Source organism: Passer domesticus, chromosome 19 (assembly GCF_036417665.1).
Source record: "Passer domesticus isolate bPasDom1 chromosome 19, bPasDom1.hap1, whole genome shotgun sequence".
NCBI lineage: Eukaryota > Metazoa > Chordata > Aves > Passeriformes > Passeridae > Passer > Passer domesticus.
This window is the reverse complement of record NC_087492.1, coordinates 5,918,868-5,937,323: the sequence shown is the minus strand read 5'-3', so window position 1 is coordinate 5,937,323 and position 18,456 is coordinate 5,918,868. Positions and strand designations below refer to the sequence as shown.

General features: G+C 63.5%; 2 protein-coding genes across 3 annotated transcripts; one reads left to right on the top strand and one right to left on the bottom strand.

Moving 5' to 3' along the window:
- The first annotated feature begins 1,052 nt into the window (after positions 1 to 1,052).
- Positions 1,053 to 6,212, top strand: GAS2L2 (growth arrest specific 2 like 2). The gene is given in 8 exon segments (XM_064394427.1): positions 1,053 to 1,185; positions 1,269 to 1,638; positions 2,242 to 2,480; positions 3,049 to 3,156; positions 3,653 to 3,749; positions 4,088 to 4,319; positions 4,482 to 4,581; positions 4,583 to 6,212. Coding segments are annotated over 7 exon segments (2,241 nt in total). The 5' UTR covers positions 1,053 to 1,185; positions 1,269 to 1,280; the 3' UTR covers positions 5,690 to 6,212.
- Positions 6,213 to 6,428: 216 nt separating this feature from the next.
- Positions 6,429 to 15,787, bottom strand: RASL10B (RAS like family 10 member B). Of its 2 annotated transcripts, none has more exons than XM_064394451.1 (4): positions 15,623 to 15,787; positions 12,510 to 12,841; positions 10,112 to 10,236; positions 6,429 to 9,469 (listed from the first exon to the last, which is right to left on the bottom strand). In XM_064394451.1, exons 2-4 carry the CDS (start codon positions 12,723 to 12,725, stop codon positions 9,199 to 9,201), a joined length of 612 nt encoding a protein of 203 aa, XP_064250521.1. In that variant the 5' UTR covers positions 12,726 to 12,841; positions 15,623 to 15,787; the 3' UTR covers positions 6,429 to 9,198. The 2 variants fall into 2 exon arrangements, with proteins under 2 accessions (XP_064250521.1, XP_064250519.1); XM_064394449.1 differs by lacking the exon at positions 15,623 to 15,787 and adding an exon at positions 14,772 to 15,277.
- Between the last annotated feature and the right edge of the window lie 2,669 nt (positions 15,788 to 18,456).

Genomic DNA, 18,456 nt, shown 5'->3' with positions numbered 1-18,456 from the left:
GTTTTCCATCTCTTCCCTGGCTTGCTGCCATGTGTTTCCTGGGGCTGTGTCCCGTGGGGTGTTTTGGGGCCCTGTGATGCTGCCAGGGCTGGGCTGAGCTCAGCACTGCTGGCAGGGGCAGCCGGGGTCACTCCACTGTGTCCCCTGCACCCCATCAGTCTGGGGGGGTCTGGGGGAGCTGAACTCACACCCTGAGCCTTTCAATCCACCCCCCGGGTGCCCTGGATGGAAATCCAGCTTCTCAAGGGTTCTTTTCTCCTGCTGGGCTCCCTGGCCGGGCACATCAGACTCCGACTCCTCCGGCCTGCCACACATTCCCCAAACAGAATAGCTGGGATTCCTGCATTCCCTCCCCCAAAATGACCCCGGCTGGACACGGAGCTGCAGTGACATCAGCAGCTGGCTCCAGGGACAGGACGGGTCCCCACCTCAGCAGGGAGCCCCACAAAGTCCAGGAGAGGCTCTGTTTTGGCCCCGAGGCGTGAACACTTCCCTGGTGGATTTGTTTTTTGCAGAAGTACCTGGGTGCTGGGGCAGCTCTGCAAGGCCTGGCTTAGGGAGGGAGCATCCCACATTCCCAGGGGTGCCCACTCATGTGCAGCTCTTTCCTTAAAGCCCCAACTCCTGGAGTCACTCCATCCCTGCAGGAGCTTGGCTTTTCCCAAAGACCTCGCTGCCGTGGGCAGTGAGGGAAGGAGTTTGGAAAGGAGCAGAGAGCAGAGCAAGCCCAAAGGTGGGTGAAAATAAACCCTCCTCAGCCTGAGGCTGCCCTGAGGATGCACCTTGTGACCCTCAGGTCACCTCACCTGTGGTGGAGGTGGGTGTAGGGGTTTTGGGAAGGGGGACAATCCCCCTGGTGTGCTTGGGAGCCACCTGGGTGCTGAGGAGCTGCTCTCTGACTCCTTCCTGCCCCGGAGCAGGGCCCGTGGGGGGCAAATCCACCCCTGGCATGGCTGGGGAGGAGCAGGGCTGGGAGAGAGGAGCAGCTGCTGAAGGGTTAACAGGGAGTGTTGGCAGCCAGTCCCTTGTCACCAAGGAGAAGCGATCAGCACTTGGGAAGGAAACAAAACACCCTCTGCCCAGGAGGGAGATTTCCTCTCCCCAGCAGCCCTGGGACCCCAGCGGGGCTCTGGGCACCCGCAGGACACTGCCACCACCCCTGTGGCAGGGAGCAGCTGGCACCAGGTGAGTGTGGCTGCCGGGAGGTGCGCTGGGGACAGGGCTGGGGCAGCTCCCCGTGTCCCCATCACCCTTTTCCCTCCTCCCAGTCTTATGGCAGAATGTGGGGGACAGCGGGCTCGGGGGCACGGAGCATCCGTCCCTACCAGTCCAGCGGGCAGTACCTGTACGCCATGAAGGAGGACCTGGCAGAGTGGCTGAAGGAGCTCTACGACCTTGACATCGAGGTGGGCACCTTCCTGGAGGTGCTGGAGACGGGGGCTGTGCTGTGCTCCCACGCCAACCACGTCACCCAGGTGGCCGCGGAGTTCGCCCGTGCCTGCCCCGAGGTGGCCCAGCGCCTCCACCTGCCCACGGCCGGCGTCCCCTGCAACCTCACAGCACAGCCAGGCACCTTCCAGGCCAGGGACAACGTCTCCAACTTCATCCAGTGGTGCAGGAAGGAGATGGATATCAAAGGTAGGGTGCCAGGCTCCAGCTGTGCCATGTCTCTGTGCTCAAGTCCCCTCCGTGAGTCCCCAAACCCAGCGCATGGGACAGCACTGTGTGCCAGCATCCCTGAGCTGGCATCCCCTGTACAAGGTCCTCCAGGCTTGGCAGAGCTTTGCGGGGTGCTGGCACCACTGCATTTGGGTGCAAATATGCACAGGAGGAATGGCAAAGGAAGGGGTGGGTGGCACAGTGTGTCCCTGCCAGGCACAGCACGATCCCAGCCCTAAGGACAGCAGGAGAAGTCCTGGCTCTGAGCAGAGCATCTGCCACCCTCTCCTGCCACCATGGATGCCTGGGAAGGGGAGTGGCACAGAGCATGACATCCTCAGGGCTCTCAGACATTGTTTTGTGGTTTTGGGATGCCATGAAACAGCTGTCGATGCCCAAAAGGAAAGGCTCTTCCTCCTTTATCACTTACCCCAGCTCCTGCTGAACCCAGCCGTATTCCTGCTGGGATGGCTCCAGTGAAGAGCACCCTTCGGGTGGTTTTGCCTCCATCTGTGTCCCCCATGCCGCTTGTCCCCATCCCCTCGTGCCAGCCCTGGCTCAGCCCTGCCCTGCCCTGCCCAGATGTCCTGATGTTCGAGACAGAGGACCTGGTGCTGAGGAAGAACGAGAAGAACTTCGTGCTGTGCCTGCTGGAGCTGGCACGCCACGCTTCCCGCTTTGGGATGCGCGCCCCGACCCTGGTGCAGATGGAGGAGGAGATCGAGGAGGAGCTTCGGCAGGAGCTGGAGCTGCCTCCCCCAGAGCCCGCCCTGCCCCGGGCCCCCAGGAGGGCACGGGGCCTCAACAACCTCGACCAGATGGTACCGGGGGCACGGGGGCGTGGAGAGGGCTTGGGGATGGATTGGATGGGCATGGGCATGGGTTGGATGGGCATGGAGGTGGATGGGGATGGGCATGGGGAGGGATTGGATGGAGATGGATTGGCATGGAGATGGATGGGGGTGGGGATGGGGATGGGGATGGAAGTGGATGGGGGTGGAGATGGATTGGGTGGAGATGGATGGGCATGGAGATGGATGGGGAAGGGGGTAGGGATGGAGATGGACAGGGATGGACATGGAGGTGGATGGAGATGGGTATGGGGATGGATGGGGATGGAGATGGATGGGGATGGAGATGGATGGGGATGGAGATGGATGGGGATGGACATGGAGATGGAGATGGATTGGATGGGGATGGATGGGGTGGAGATGGATTGGATGGAGAGGAATGGGCATGGAGATGGATGGGGATGGCATGGAGATGGATGGGGATGGAGATGGGCATGGGGATGGATGGGGATAGGCATGGAGATGGATGAGGGTGGGCATGGCCACCCCAGGACCTTTCCCAGCAGCCCTGGTGAGGACCCACCCCTGCCACCCGCAGGTGCAGCACCTGGTGAGCCGCTGTACCTGCCCTGTGCAGTTCCCCATGGTCAAGATCTCCGAAGGCAAATACCGAGTGGGGGACTCTGACACCCTCATCTTCGTCCGGGTGAGTCTGCTTCACCCCTGCTTTTAGGGGAAAAGCAGCAGGAATTCTGCTCTGCTGCCATGACCCCTTTTCCACAATCCCCCAAAAGGGGCCCCTGTGGGAGTTCTGATCATTATTCCCAAAGCAGGGAGCAGGGCAGCTCAGCCCTGTGATAGATTTGGTGTGGATTTAAGCATCCACGTGTGTGGGACAAAACCTGACATCCCCCAGAGCCACAGCCTGCTCTCACCCAGAGTGGGAGCACCGGGATGCTCTGAATCCACCCCAAACCAGGCCAAAGAGCTCGGCACACTACAAAGGGATTTTCCAAAAGGGTCCCTCACCCTCCTTGTGGTGACAAAATGAACCTGTCGGGATGGCCGCAGGAGCTGGGCCAGGGACGCAGCCGTCCTTTGGGACACCTGGTGGCACTTAGGGCCAGCCACAGCCCTGGCAGCCCGGCCGAGCGTGCCACCCCCAGGCGCTGCTGTCCCCTGGCAAGGACATTCCCGCGCAGATCCTGCGGGAGCACGTCATGGTGCGGGTCGGGGGCGGCTGGGACACGCTGGAGCACTACCTGGACAAGCACGACCCGTGTCGCTGCACCTCGCTCTGTGAGTCCCCGCGTCCCCAAACCCCGCGGCTGCCTGAGGGTGGCGAGGGGTCCGTGGCTGGTCCCCATGCTTCTCGGGGATGTTTTCATTAACGGGAGGCTTGGGTACGGCCATGCCTCGTTGTTTTGCCGGGGAATGTCGGGTTTTGGGGACTTTCTTTGGCTTTGGTGGCCACTAGAGGTCATGGAAGACTTTTGGATGGAGCCGGACCCCAAAAGCCGCTTTGCAGCTTTCTGCCGGCACCCGCGGGGGGCTGGATGCTGAGCCAGGCTGGGTGGGCTTCCCCGCGGGTGGGTGAAGGGAACAGGGCTGCTGAGCCCCCCTGGTTGTCCCCACAGCTCACAAGCAAGCCTGGAAAGCCCGGAGCCCGCAGCAGCAAGTGCAGCACGAGGTGCGGCTGTGCCCGGGCGCCCGCAGCCCCCAGCCCGCGCTGCTGGTCAGCCGCTCCCAGAGCCCCCTGCCCCCCGTCTCCTGGGGGGCCCGGTGCCCTACCACCCCCTCAACAGAGGGCTCGGGTCGCCAGCCGGGTGCCAGCCCTCACCCGGAGCCCCGGAGGGTCCCTTCGGGCAGGTGAGTGCAGAGATGCTCCGTGCCCCGAGCTGCCTGGCTTCAGAGCAGCTTTTGGAGCATCCTTGGAATTTTCTCCCCCTCCCTTCTGGACGTGCCCAGCGCCAGGCGGGACGGGGGGGCTGCAGCAGCTCCCTGGCCCCTCTCCGCTGTCTGTCCCTGCAGGATGCGGGAGCCCCGCGCTGTCCCTGCGGGGAGGCAGCCGCCACCACCCCGCTCACCGGCCCGGTGCAGCTCCCCTGGGCACGGGGCGAGGGGCCGGGCAGCCCCCCCCCTCCCGGCTGAGCCTCCCGAACGGCGCGGGGGCCCCCGGGGCACCGCAAGGGACCGGCCCGGGGGAATCCGGCCCGGGGGAATCCCGGAGCCCGGCGGCACCGGCGCGGGGCAGGCCCGCAGCACCCGGCCCTCGGCCGGCACCGGCGCCTCCGAGAAGCACCCAGCAAGGGGGAAAGTCATCTGGGCTGGCTGCCAGGCCACGGGAAACGGGGACACCCAGCACAGCCACACCCCGAGCCCCCAGCCCCTTAAAGGCCCGTGCCCCCAGTCCCCTAAAGCTCTGCGCCCCCTCCTCGCACCGGGATGCTCCGGGAGACTCCCAGAGCCTGGAGACCCCACGGGAAGGGCAGCAGGGAGCCCTTGGCCGGGGCCGACAGCCCTCACCCCGAAATTCCTGCAGCCGACCCCCCAAACCGGACAGCAGCGTTAAACCGCCCCCCACAGCCGGCCCAGCCGCCCCCCGGCCCCCCACCCCTCCGGGCCGCTCTGCAGGGGGGTGCAAGCTCTGTGCTGCTGGGGAGGCTCCCCAGGGGAGCCGGCAGTGCCCCCCAGCCCCGAGCCCGGGGGCTGCGGCTGCTGAGGGACCTCGGCAGGCAGAGCATGAAGCCGGGGCAGCCTGCGGCCCTGGCGGTGGGGCCGGGGGGCTGCGGGGGTGCTGCGGGATCACGCAGCCCCCCGGCTATGGCAGGGTGCTGGAGGAGCTCTCCCGCGGGCCGCAGCCCCTGCGCCCTGCGGGGACGTGGAGCCAGGTCCCCAAGAGCCCCGCAGGAGCGGCCCCGCAGCTCCCGGCCCCGGGGGAGGCAGAGCGGCCGGGGCTGGGGGGCCAGACCCCGCGGGCCAAGCCCCGGCGCTGCCTCAAGAAGCCCGAGCGTGTGCCCTCCATCTACAAGCTGAAGCTGCGGCCCAAGGTGCGCCCCCGGCGGGACCACCGGCCGGGCAAGCGGCCCTCCCGCATCCCCACCCCGCTGGGGCATCGCCCCGCTGCCCCCCGGGGCCAGCACCGACCCCCGGCGCCCCCCCGAGCCCCCCCGGCCCCGCCGCCCCTGCCTGACAGCGGCACCTGGCTGACCGAGGATGATGAGGAGTCGTGGGTCTGAGCCCAGCCCGAGAGCCTGTGGGGACGGACGGACAGGCGGACAGACCCCTCCCTCCACAGGCGGGAGCGGGGCTGGAGCTGCAGGTGGAGCTGCAGCGCCCCAGGTGTCCCCGGGCAGCCCGGGGGGCTCAGCTGCACCTCCTCCTTCCCAATGGATTTTTCTGTGCTGTAATCCTGCCAAGCAGGCGCTCTTGCACTGGTTTGGGTGGAAAAACGCAGCCCCGAACTGAGAGAGTGGGGTGTTTTCTGCAGGAGGAAGGGTTTAGCCCCCCTGAAGAGGGGACAGCCCATCCTTGGCATCCATAAAAACATCTCATACCAAAATATTCCCCATCTGCACCACGGGACCAGCGAGCTCGTGTTGGCAGCTCCAAGAGCTTCCACGAGTCACACGAGGGGACCTTTGCTGAGCCCTGTGGTGGCCGTGGTCCCCTCTGGGGTGCTGGCTGTCCCCGAGGGTCACTGCTGCACCCCGAGCCCCAGCAATGCTGCTTGTGCAATAGAGACGTGCCACAGCTCCTCTATTTCCACATCTTTTCTGTGTGGGTGGGGAGGGAGAGAGGAAAATCCTGATGTGGGCACAGCAAACGTCCCTCTGAGAACCCCACAATGCCCAGGAGAGTCTCCTTTTCCAGCAGAGGATGAAGTCAGCCCCACTTTCCTGCAGAGGAGCTGCAAATGTGAGCGCTGGGAGTCGGGGAATGCAAAACCTGCCAGCAAAAACACTCCTGAGGCTGGTACAGAACAAGGGGGACAGACCTGATTTTTAATTCAATTTCAAAGAAGGAGGTGCAGGGCATCACAGGCTGTGCAGACACCTCGGGAATCTCCAACAAGGAGTCCAGGGGGGGAAGGGAAGCCAAGTCCAGGCAACTGGGATGCTCGGTGGGGCAGGAGGAGGAGGAGGGGGAGAGGGCAGCATCCTTGGTGGGGCCGAACCAAACCCAGGCATCACCTCCACGAGCACGGGGACAGAGCCCTGGCACTGCCCTGGGCACAGCAGCGGGGACACCCCGGGCTGTGCCAGCCCAGGCTGCTCTCAGCAGGACCAGGGGGTGCTGGGTGAGTGGTAAATCTGTGGTAAGGTGTGAGTAGGGCCGTGGGGTGCTCGTGGCTGCTGCCGTGTGCTCCAGCCCCTGCTCCTGGACACCTCAGATCCTCCTGCCTGGGGTTCCCTGGGTGCCACCACCACCACCTACCCCTTCCTGGGCTCTTGGGAAAGTAGCTCTTTGTAGCCCTGGTTTGGTTTTCCCGGGAGCTGGGAAATGCTGTCGAAGCAGTGAGAGTTGTTATTATTACTAATATAACTTCCTCTGTCTATAAAGTACAATAGAATATAACAATTATATTTATAACCTTTTTTTTTCTTTTTTTTTCTTCAAAATACTAAATAGATGCTATAAAAACCTGTAACTAATTGTGCTATAAACTGCAGGCTACAGGGTTATAACAAACAATGTATTGGCTTAGTCTTTGATATGTGTACGTCGGAGCACTTCATAAATGCTTTTTTATTAGCATTTACCAAGGAATTTCCTTCTCAGACAATTTGGAGGGATAAAGCTCTAGCCAGAGATCGATAAGTGGACTTACATGTGTTAATAAATCCTGACAGGATGAGCTTGGACAGGGGAGCCAGGTTTGCCATGAAGGCAGGGGAAGGTGACAAGTGCCACTGCCCTTCCTGGCTGAGATGGACCCGTGTCCCCCCATTGCCTTTCCTCATTTTTTCCCTTTTAAATTTTTTTTTAATTTTTTTTTTTTAAATTTTGGAGCAAGGAGCTTGATTCCCCAGGCAGGGAGGGGGGAGCAGGATGCACCCCCAGCCCTGGCCCAGGGGTGGGATGGTCAGAGGCACTGGAGCTCAGCTGGAGCTGCCTTTGATGGGAAGCAATTCCAGGAGCACAGTGGAGCTGCTGGGCCGTGGGCGCCTGGCTGTGGTGGCAGGGGGGGCTGGGTGTCCTCTTTGCTGCCCAGAGCAGAGCTGAACCCCTCCAGCTCCCTGTGACAGCAGCAATCACGGAGATGGTTTTGCTGGAGGATGGATCAGACACAGATCCTGCCTCAGCAGGTGAGGATGGTGTTTCCCTGTGTCTCACAGGGACCAGCCATGGAGAATCCACACTCCTCTCAGCCTCTTCACCACCCCATCATCATTTCCTAACAGGGGCTGCCCTTTGCCAACCCCCCCTGCAGGGCAGGATGCAGGCGAGCTGCAGCTCTGCTGCAAGCACAAACCAGAAGATTAAAAAATAATAATAATTTAAAAAAAAAAATGGAGGGCTCACTTTCCTATTAGGGATATGCAGAAAAAAAAAAGAAAAACACAAAAACCCAAGAATGCAGCTGGAAGTGCTGCTCCAGCTCCCTGTTGCTGCCGAGGCAGCATCCCTGTGGGGAAACCCGGCGGGGCCAGACCTGGTGGCACTGCCGGGGACACAGGGGACACAGGGGACACCCCGGGGGCTGGGGTGAAGCCGTGCAAAGCCGGTCACCTGCTGAGCCCAGGACCAGAGGTAGCAGAGGGGTGACCTGCCCGGCAAGGAGTGTTCCCAGATTATTTGGTGTTCAGGGGCTGGGGGAGGAGGAGCCTTCCTGTGCTGGGGCTGTGCTGGGGCGGAGGGGAGCTCAGAGCCCTGGGAAGGCAGAACCCACTCCTGGGGATATCAGGGGCAGGACTGGGACTTACTTTTTTTTCCCCTTTCTTGCTTTCATCCAGAAATTCCACCTGGAAGTCTGACCTGACTGAGCCAAGAGACAGCCCGTGTGACCTGGATTTCTCCACAGGGAGAAAACCCAGCTCCTCAGGGGGAAAACTCCTGTTTCCCTATTCCCCAGAGACAGAACACCAGGATACAGCGCTGGATAATTCCCTTCCAGGGGCAGGCGATGCAGGCAGGCAGCACCAGGCAGTGCCCCTGTGCTGCCAGGGCAGGGACTGGCAAGGGTGAACTGGCAGCCAAAATCTGGGCACGCTCTGGGGGCACCCCAGAGGTGTCACCTCCTGCACCCTCCAGTGCCGTGTACAACCCCCCTGGGGTGGCTTTGGCCTCGAGCTCTGGAGCTTGGAGAGAGCTCAGGGACATCCCTCACTGTCCCCAGGCAGCCTGGCCACCCCCTGCACCACCCTGCCCAAGGTGCCCCGTCCCCAAATGCCACCTCAGCACCCCCGGAGGTGCCTCAGGCACAGCTCCCACTGCCCGGGCAGCGGAACCATCCCCGGGTCTGGGCAGCCCGGGGCAGGGGCTCCCATGATGGGGCAGCAGAACCATCCCCGGGTCTGGGCAGCCCGGGGCAGGGGCTCCCATGATGGGGCAGCAGAACCATCCCCGGGTCTGGGCAGCCCGGGGCAGGGGCTCCCATGATGGGGCAGCAGAACCATCCCCGGGTCTGGGCAGCCCAGGAGCAGCAGCCCCAGCAGCCCGGGGCTCCCATGAGGGTGCAGCAGAGCCATCCCCGGGTCTGGGCAGCCCCAGCAGCCCCAGCAGCCCCGGGGTCCGGGGCAGGCTCTCACATGATGGTGCAGCGGTTCCTGCGCAGCGCGCCCTGGAAGCGGATGGTGGTGTGGACGTGCTTGCAGCGGGCACAGCCCACGCTCTTGAGGAGCTCGCTGAAGAGCAGCAGGATGTGCCAGTTGTACTTGGCCGAGCACTCGATGTAGCCGCACTTCCACGTCTTTTTCACCAGGTTGGAGACGTTCCAGCGCGGGATCACCCGGCCCCGCTGCAGGTCGCGCTTGTTGCCCACGATGATGATGGGCGTCTCCGAGGTGCCGATGACCCTGGGGAGGGCGGGCGGTGAGGCAGGATGGCAGGGGACAGCCCACACAGCTCAACCCATCCCAAAGGGGCTCCTGGCTGTGGCTTGCCTTGTCCCCGTGTCTCTCTCTGTGTCCAGCCACCCCTCGTGCCACCTGCAGCTGCTCACCCACCTGCCTGGCACCTTAATGCACAATCAACAGCTGGAATTAAAGCCAGTTCCCAGCCAGGCTCCTCAAAGCTCTGCCAACCTTGACCCTGTTTTTTCTCTCTTGGAGTGAGAGGTGTGGATGTCAAGTGAAGGGTGCTGGATGTGCTGCTGGTGTGGCATTTATAGAGAGCAGCCAGTCCTGTTTTCCTGGGAATTCTGTCAGGAATGAGGCAGGAGCTGTGACCCTTTGCTCAGAACTTTGGCTGGGCATTTTGCCGCTCATTTTTGGGGCTGGCAGCAAAGAATCCTCCAGCCCCCCCCGGGTTCAGAGCAGCCTGCCTGGGGTCCTGCTTCTCTCCTGGTCTTTGGGCTCCCATCCCTGCAAAAGGCTCTGTGCCAGTCTGATATCTCATCTCTGACGCCAAGATGCACCCCCTTGGTGCTGAGCTGCCTTGCCAGGAGCCAGGGGCTCTGCCACGGTGGGGTGCAGCATCCCAAAGCCACCCCTCCCTACCTTGTTTCCAGGATCTGCTGGCGGATGGTTTTGATGTACTCGAAGCTGTCGAAGCAGCAGATGTCATAGACCAGGATGTAGGCATGGACACTCCGCAGCCCCCTGCAGCACACGTCTGCCCACTCCTGCAGGAGCACAGAGGGGTCAGCCCTGCCTCTGCTCTGTGGCTGCACAATCCCCCAGCCCCAGCAGCCCCCTCTGCTCTGCCCTGACCCGTCTGTGTGCCCCCCCAGCCCTGCAGCCATCCCCACCTCCAGAGATCCCTGATCCCCCTGCCAGTGCAGGGGACAGGCAAGAGGATTTGTCAGCCCCAGTTGCACTCCTGAGGGAGGATTGCAGCCTCATTGCAGCACAGAGCTGGGCTGGGAGTGGGGCTGGATGCAGCCCCCTGCTCTGGGTGAAAGAGCTTCCTCCTCCAGAGCTGCTAATTAGCTGTGTTAATTAGGATGCACCCTGGTTTTTGGGGCAGGGAAGGTGAGGAGGATGCTGAGTCCCTCTGAGGTCTGAGGGTGATGCACCAGCAGCTCTGTGGGTCAGAGGGGGGAGGTGACAGCAGGTCTGTCTGGAGGGGACATGGGGACAGCAGAGGAGCAGAGGCTGCTCAGGAGCTGAGTCTGTGAGAGCAGGATGTGGATCCAGGGCAGAGGCAGGCAGGAGTGGCCTCTCTACAGCCAAAATCTGGAGCTGGAAGAAATTAATGCTGTTAGGAAACCCTTGGGTTTCAGGGAACAACTGGATTTTTTTTTTTCCATGCTGTGAGTGAAAGTCTGCCTCGCTTCAGGCACTTTCCCATCCCAGCAGTGGACTGGGAGCAGCAGTCCCTGCAGGCAGCACTGCAAAACCCTCCTGGGTGCCTCTGAAAGGAGAAAGACTCTCCAGGGAGGAAAGGCATCACTTCTCCCTCAGCAAACCCCTTCAGAGCCATGAATCAGCCGAGTTTATATCAGAATGAGGTGGGCAAAGGGAGTTTTGGGAGGGGGGCTGATCCCTGCCACAGAGGGAAGGAGCTGGCAGGGAGCAGAGGGACACAGCCCCCCCCGACCACCCAGGGGAGATGCTGGGGAGGCCCTCGGGCCCGGGGATGCAGGAGGGTGCAGCAGCAGCCCCTGGGCTCCTCTGAGCCTGATACATCCAGGAGACAGGGAACTGCAGCTATCCCACCCTGCTGGGGGCAGCTTGCTCCGGCTCTGCCGTGCCAGGGTGGTTTTCCTCAGCAGTGCAGGTTTCCCGGGATGCTGGAGCTGGAGAAGTGTTGCACTGCAGGAGCAGCATGTCAGAGAGCCACTGGCTCCTGCTCCCCTTCCAGGACAGCACTGCAGGGATGCTTCTCCTGGCACGGAGCTGAGCCACGATGTTTCCCAGCAGACAGAGCTGCATCCCTCACCCTGGGCCTCTCCTTCCCCTCGGAGCCATCCCTCTGATCACCCTCTCTTCCCTGGAAACCTCCATCTGCTCCCACTGGCCACCTCCTCTGGAGAGCAGCAAGGCAGGGAGTTAATGGAGTGTGTGAGCATCGGCTGCTGTGTCAATAAATTACCCTTTGCTATTTTGGGCTGCTTCTCACGCTGACCTTTCCTTCCCTGCACTCTCCCATTAATTTTTAAACCTTCTCCTCGCCCCTGGAGTGCTCATTTCACCTCCTGCCTGATGCACAGGGACTCTTGGAGCACTACACAGCCCCTGTGACCCCATCCCTGCTGGGGACAGGGACACTGTGACTAATTGAGGTGGCCCCACTGGTGGCACTGCCCTCCAGTGTGGCTGCAGCCACAGCTGGGACCCTCCAGCTCCTTTCCCCACGGTGGTGACACCACTTGTGCCCCTGGCACTGGGGCTATGGCATGAGCTTAACATCCCCTTTTCCCCATTAGCTCCACCCAGAAGTTTTTGGCGCTGGTGGCAACACTTTCCAACCCCACCTGCCCTTTGGGGGTGCTTTGGGCACACCTGAGGGGGCAGAGGAGGAGCTGGTGGGGTCACAGCTCCAGGAACAAGCCCAGGCAGTGCTGGAGGGGGTGATGGCCACTCCCAGGAGGAGACAGGCTTGGGCAGTGGGTGCCTCGGGGCTGTGGCTCTCACCCAAATGTTCTGTTGGCTCTGACAGCCATGGACCTGGATCCCAGTGCTGCAGGACCCAGCTGGATCCCAGCTGTGGGCAGTGCCACAGCTCCTGGGAGTGGGATGCCACCTCTCTTGTGTTTGCTGCCACCAAACTTCAAAACACACTTTATCCAGGACCTGCTCAGCAGGATCCATGAGCACACAACCCCTCAGTTACCAACCAAACCCTGCCACGGAGGGAGAAAAAGGCAGAACAGGAACCCCACAGAGTTCAACAGCAAAACCCCACCACAGGGGGGGTCAACACAGACCCCCAGAGATGGGGGTGCCCCCGTACCTGCAGGGTGTTGACAGGGAAGGCGGTGATGGGGGGAAAGTCCATGATCTGCAGGTCGTGCACGTGGCCGTTCATGACCACGGCGGGCAGGTAGACGCGGCGGGCCGTGGTGGGCACGCACACCTCGCTGAACTCGTTGTACAGGAACTGCCGGACTATGGCGCTCTTGCCCACGCCCTGGGCTCCCAGCACGGCGATCTTGAAGGTTGCCACCATCCCGCTGCGCGCCGGCCGCTGCCCTGGTGCTGCCCCCGCGGTGCCGAGGCTGCATATTCCCGAGCAGGGGGCTCAGCCCCATTCAGGATGCATTTCCCCTCCGGGGCTCCCCGTCACTGCAAGGCCAAGGGGAAGCCGGTCAGGTCTGAGAGACGCCCCGGAGCTGCACTGGAGGTGTTCCAGGGGGTGTTTTATCCAGCAGGAGCTGACGATGCACCCAGGGGTGTTGGCACTGCAGAACCTCAGGGTGTCCCTTGAACCTCCCAGCCCAGCGGCCAAGGAGAGGCAGGATTTGGGTGAATTTTGCTCCAGGAGGGCTCTCACAGGCACATTCAGCCCTTTCAGCACCAGAACAAGGAAAGGCTCTGTCTGCAGCTCAGGGTTTGCTCAGGGTCCCAGGCTGTGCTGGGCACTCAACCCACGGCCACTGTCCCCAGCTGCTCCCTCCCGGGGCTGTCCCAAGCCGGGGAATCCATCTTCCCTGGCCTTGGACAGCCGGAATTGCCTTTTGCGGGCGGGGGGAGATCGCTGCGCGCCTGCGAGTGACAGCTTGAACGTTTCGTTCAGGCTTTGAGCGCCTGGGCAATTAACTTGATGGGGACTCATTTGCGAGCCAGCTGACAGGGTGAGCCCAGAGCCGCCACTGCGCTGAGGCCGGAGGGGCCCGGGGCAGGGGGGACACGGGGGGATAACCCACACACAGGGATGTGGGAGCTGAGCCTGAGGAGCCCAAACACCGCTGGCAGCGGGCTCCCGAGCAGGAGCTGTGATGGGCACGGCGCGGGCGAGGGGCTGGGTCCCACAGGCTCTCATCCCCAGGAAGCAGCTTGTGCTTTATCCCAACGTGTGGATGCTTTGACCAATTTCTGATGCTCTGGCCCATTTTCCCTAAAAACCACCCCCGAAGTGCAGGGCAGCAGCTGGAAGTGTCAGGTTCGAGCACCCTGTTGTGCCTGTTTGATGGAGGTTATTTACCCCGGGGGGAGCCTGGGCACAGCTGCTGGGTGCTGGAGGGGCCGAGCTTCCCGGGATGCCTTCCCTGGGCCATGGCTCACACCACCCTCACCCCCTCACGGAGGATCGGGGACCCTGTCCCCCCGTGCTGCTGGCACCGTCCCCCGCGGTGCTGGCTGTCCCCAGCCCCGCAGTGGGAATGTTTCTGTGCCAGGTGCAGGGAAACGGGGGGTGCAGGAGCCCCCATCCCGACCCTGCCAGGGCCTTTCTCGGCCAGCAGTCAGCACTGTCACTGCAGCTCCCGGGGGCCACTCTGCTGCAGGGACAGCCCCGTCCCCACGAACTCTTCCTCCTCCCAGCAGCGGCCCCGGAGCGTGATGGAGCGGCACAACTGGAAACCCAGTGCCCGCAGGGCTCGCTGGAACTGGGGCAGGGGCTGAGCCCCGCTCTGCCTCCGCCAGAGCCCCACCGCGCTCTGCGCTGGCACACGGGGACGCTGCGCCCCAAAAACACCAGAGCCCGACCTGATGGTCCCCGGCCCTACGAGCAGCCGCTGTGGGAAACTGAGGCACAGAGGGGGGAGCCTTCGGGGCACCCCACGGCGGGGCGGTGGGGCAGGGAGCAGCCGCGGCTCCTCAGCAGCAGGCCGGGCTCCGCGGCTGCAGGGCCGGGCGGGGGCTCCGGGAAAGGTGGCTCGGCCCCCGCCGCGACCTTGGCCACGCTGCCACGCCTGGGGCACTGGAAGGAGCAACCCCTGAGCCCCGTAGGGCGGGGACGGCGTCCCTCACCCCACATCCCGGCCCCCCACATCCCGCACCCCCCGTTCCCCGCACCCCCCGCATGCAGAGCCTCCCGGGGATGCTCCGGCCGCGCTGGGCAGCGCAGCACCCCGGGCCCGGGGGTCGCTGGGGGGGACCGGGGGGTGCCGAGGGGAGACGACACCCGCACCCGCCGCGCCGGCGGGCGAAGGGAGCGGAGAGCCGCGGCGCTCAACTTTCCCCCTCGTCCCCCGATCGCGGCCACCCCCGGCCCTGCCCTGCGGTAACTTTGCCCCCCCGTCCTGCCCTGCCCTTCCCGCCGGGTCCCCCGTACCTGGCGGCGGCGGCCCGGGCCGGCGGCGCCCCGGCGGGCGGCGGAGCCATGCGGCGAGCCCCGGCGGGCGGCCCCGCTGCAGAGCCCCGGCCCGGCCCGGCCCCCGCCCGGCGCGGCCACACCGGGGGCGGCGGCGGGGAGCGGCGAGCCCGGCCGGGGCACGGCGGGGGGGCCGGCGGTGTCCGGGCACGGATGGAGGCGGCAGAGCCCGGTGGGATGGCGGGGATGCCCAGGCGGGAGGCGGGCAGCGCCTGGGGAGGGATGGAGGGAGAGAGGGAGGGATGGAGGGAGGGAGGCAGAGCGAAGGAAGGGATGCAGGCAGCGCCCGGGGAGGGAAGGAGGCTCTGCCCAGGCAGGGATGCGGAGGATGCCCGGGAAGGATGCGGGCAGTGCCCTGGAGGGAAGGAGGCAGCACCCGGGAAAGGAGGCAGGGAATGCACAGAGCGAGCCGCAGAAATCCAGCAGAGACGCCGGCTTCTCCCGGGGCTCTGGGGAGGCGCCGATGGGAAAAGACCCTCCCATGTCCCCCCTGCAGCGTGCTGGGTGCAGCGGCGTCACCCCTTCCCTCGCCCGGCGGCAGCTGGGCGCTCATGCCCAGCCGGGACGAGTCCCACGGGCCGGGCTCCCCCGGGGCAGGAGGGCAGGAGCCCTCCCAGGGCGCCTTTCCCTCCCTCCCCCGACACCGCCGCTCGCTGCGCTCCGGGGCACATCGCTTCACCTCCTGCCGGCCCCTGGAGGGGCTGGGAGCTTCTCTGTGCCCCCAGAGGGGGGACCTGAGCCCAGGCTGGCCGCAGGAGGGACGTTCCTGTTGCAGTGTCTGCATTTCGGGTCACCCCGCACGGAGCGTTTACCTGCGTGCTGGACAGAGGGAAGACGCTGCCTGCACCTCCAGGACCATGGTCCAGGCCCCCGGGACACGCTGCTGATGGAACCCCTGCACCCCTCCGCTCCTCGGAACAGCCCCCAGCCCCCAGTGACAGCGGCCAGCACCGAGGTGTCCGCACGGGTCTGGCGGCGAGCACACACGGGCTTGGCTGAGCCGAGCTCCGAGCTCCCCCCAGCCTCGGCTGCGAGAAAAAACCATCTCCGGAGGCTCCTCTCCAGGGGGAGGAGGGGGTGCAGACACAGTGCCACATCCCTCCTGGGGACAAGGGGCGGCAGACACAGCCCCAGGCTGGGGGCACAAGGACAGCCTTGGTGCCACGCTGGGGTCACAGCCCTTCGTGTCCCGCGCTGCACCCGGGCTGGCAGAGATCGGGCAGGTGTTTCCCTGCAGAGCTGCCCGAGATATCCGTGTGTCCCCGGGGTTGTCAGCAGCCCGAGCCGCTGCTCCCCTTCCCCGCACGGCCGTAGAGCAGCGCCGAGCCCGGGGATGCTCCCGGCAGAGCGCAGGGACCGGGCTGCACATGAACTCCCGCACAATTCGGGCTCCAGCCTCGCGGCTATTTTTAGCAGCTCCCTCCGAGATGCTCTTCAGTTGCAGTTTCATGTGTGAAATTTAATACACGAGCACGGGGGGAGGGGAGTGGGGCTGGATCCCGGCATGTCCCTGCTGGCTGGGAGGTTCATCCCAGCCTCGGCGACACGAGTGCAAGGCAAACCTAAAACCATCCATCCAAGAGCTCCTGCGTCCTGCGTGTGCAGGTGGCAGCAGGGGCCGGGCAGAGCTGGTGGCTGTGGCCAGCTCCTGCCTCCTCCCCTGAGTCCCTGCCTCCCCCACAGCCCTCCATGGCTCAGGGAGCTGCACTGGCTGGAGCAGGGTGGGTGTGAGGCCAGTGGGAGCAGCAGGATTTTGGGGAGCCCACCCAGCACAGTGGGATTTGCCCCAACTGCAGGCAGAGCAGCAAGGAGCAGCTCAGGAGGTCCCTGTCCCACAGCGTGGCCTCGGGAGCAGGGAAGGCTCTGGGGACCAATCCCCCCTGGCAGTTCCCAGCTCAGGGAGCACCACCTGTGTCCCCTGAGCCCCACGGGTGACACTGCTGATGACAAAGCCAGCTCCCAGGGGGTTGGTGTGTCCCTGCTGACAGGGCACAGAGTGTCTGCAAACCCACAGCAGCAGCAAAGACCAGTTTGTTCTCCAGGAGCCCCTGGCAGAGCAGGGAGGGAGGATGAAACCTTTCCTTTTGCCACAGGACACGAAGGGACAGCAGCGCACAGGGCAGAGCCCTGAGCATCCCACAGCAGCTTTTGTTCCTGTGGGGCCAAATGCTGCTCCAGGCCCATCCCCAGCAGGGAATGATGGTCCCAGGCATTCCAGGGATGCAGGAAGGGACACAACAGCAAGATCAGGGACCCCAAGCCAGCCTGTCATTGTTACCTGACACATGCACTTGCTTCTAACACAAAACCATCCAGCGCAAGGCATACTGATGGGTATGGTACCTGCCTTCCACAGAGGCTGGAAGTTCCCAAAAATCCAGGTGCTGCTCAGCCAAGGCTGGACAGGGTGAGGGAAAAGGTTACCCTGCTCCAGAGCAACACCCCCAAACCTGCTGCTTGTTCTGCTGGACTTCTGACCACTTCAAGTACTGAGCTTGGCTCTGGCCTGGCACAGAGGTTTTGCAGCCCAACCCATCCTGCTTGAGATGGGACCAGAGATGGCAAAGCCCTCTGAGGAACAGCAGCACCAGTGCAAAGCAATCCAAACACATCACTGACTCCCAGGATTTCACCATTTCACCACAGGAAAAACAGGTCACGCTACACACAGCCCCCCTGGAGCCCCAAAAGGGCTAAGTGGCTACATCCATCTCCTGCTCCTCATCTGAGTCTGTCCCTGCTGCCCTTTGAGATGAGGAGAAGCAGCTGCTGGAGCACCGAGGAAACTTGCTGCCACCTCCTCCTGCAAGCCCCAAATTCAGGGGTGCTGTGCTGCAGAAGTGGCTGGTGGGAGAAGAAGCCTGGGGAGCAAACAGTCTCCTTCCCACCAAACGCAGCCTGCAGCCCTGCTGCTCCCCTGGGCAGGGCCAGCACCAGGGAATGGCTCCTCTCCCCATTCCCACAGAGCCACACGCAGCCAGAGCCTGCTGGAAATGACTTTATTGACACGGAGGGCAGGGAAAGCCTGAAGAGCAACACGAACGGGAACGAGCAGGGTGAGGGAACGCCAGCCACGAGAAGGGGGCTCAGCAGCCCCTCCCCACGCCGAAGCTGCGCTCTCCTCCCCGCCCCACACAGCATCACTGCTAATTGCTCCGTTAATGATTTTTACACCCGCAGGGCTCGGAGCAAATCGCCTCCCAGCACACGTGGGCAAGGCTCAAGGGCTGGGGTGTTCCAGCTCTGCCCCACTTTCTTCCCCCCAGGCAGAGCACAGGGGTTCCTGCACAGGGACAGCACCTTCCTCAGGGTGCTGCAGCTCCTGGCTCCTGCTGGGACACTGGGACCTTTTCCCAGCACTGCTTTCTTGGCTGCAGCCACTGCCAGAGCCCTGATGAACGAGCTCCCACCGTGAAACATTTACTGACTTTGAAAGTGGCATCTCAAAGGACAACAGGGGGGTTGTGACACGCAAGAGCTTTGTTAGCTGGGGTGGAGATGTCCAAGCATGCTGGGGAGGGAGAGGCTGATCTGGACTGGGGCTTGGATTAAGCAGGACAAGCTATGGATGGAGCAGGGACATGCAGGAGGCTTTGCTTTCACTGCTGGGTGGCTGCAGTGGGGTGAGTTCACAGCTGAGGGCTGG

Bases quoted from the DNA above. Each gene is read 5' to 3' on its own strand.
- RASL10B (XM_064394451.1), bottom strand. From the start codon at position 12,725: ATGGTGGCAACCTTCAAGATCGCCGTGCTGGGAGCCCAGGGCGTGGGC. The intron at 10,237-12,509 runs GTACGGGGGCAC...GTGCTCCTGCAG, and splicing joins TCCCTGTCAACACCCTGCAG to GAGTGGGCAGACGTGTGCTG. The intron at 9,470-10,111 runs GTAGGGAGGGGT...CGCCCTCCCCAG, and splicing joins CAGCAGATCCTGGAAACAAG to GGTCATCGGCACCTCGGAGA.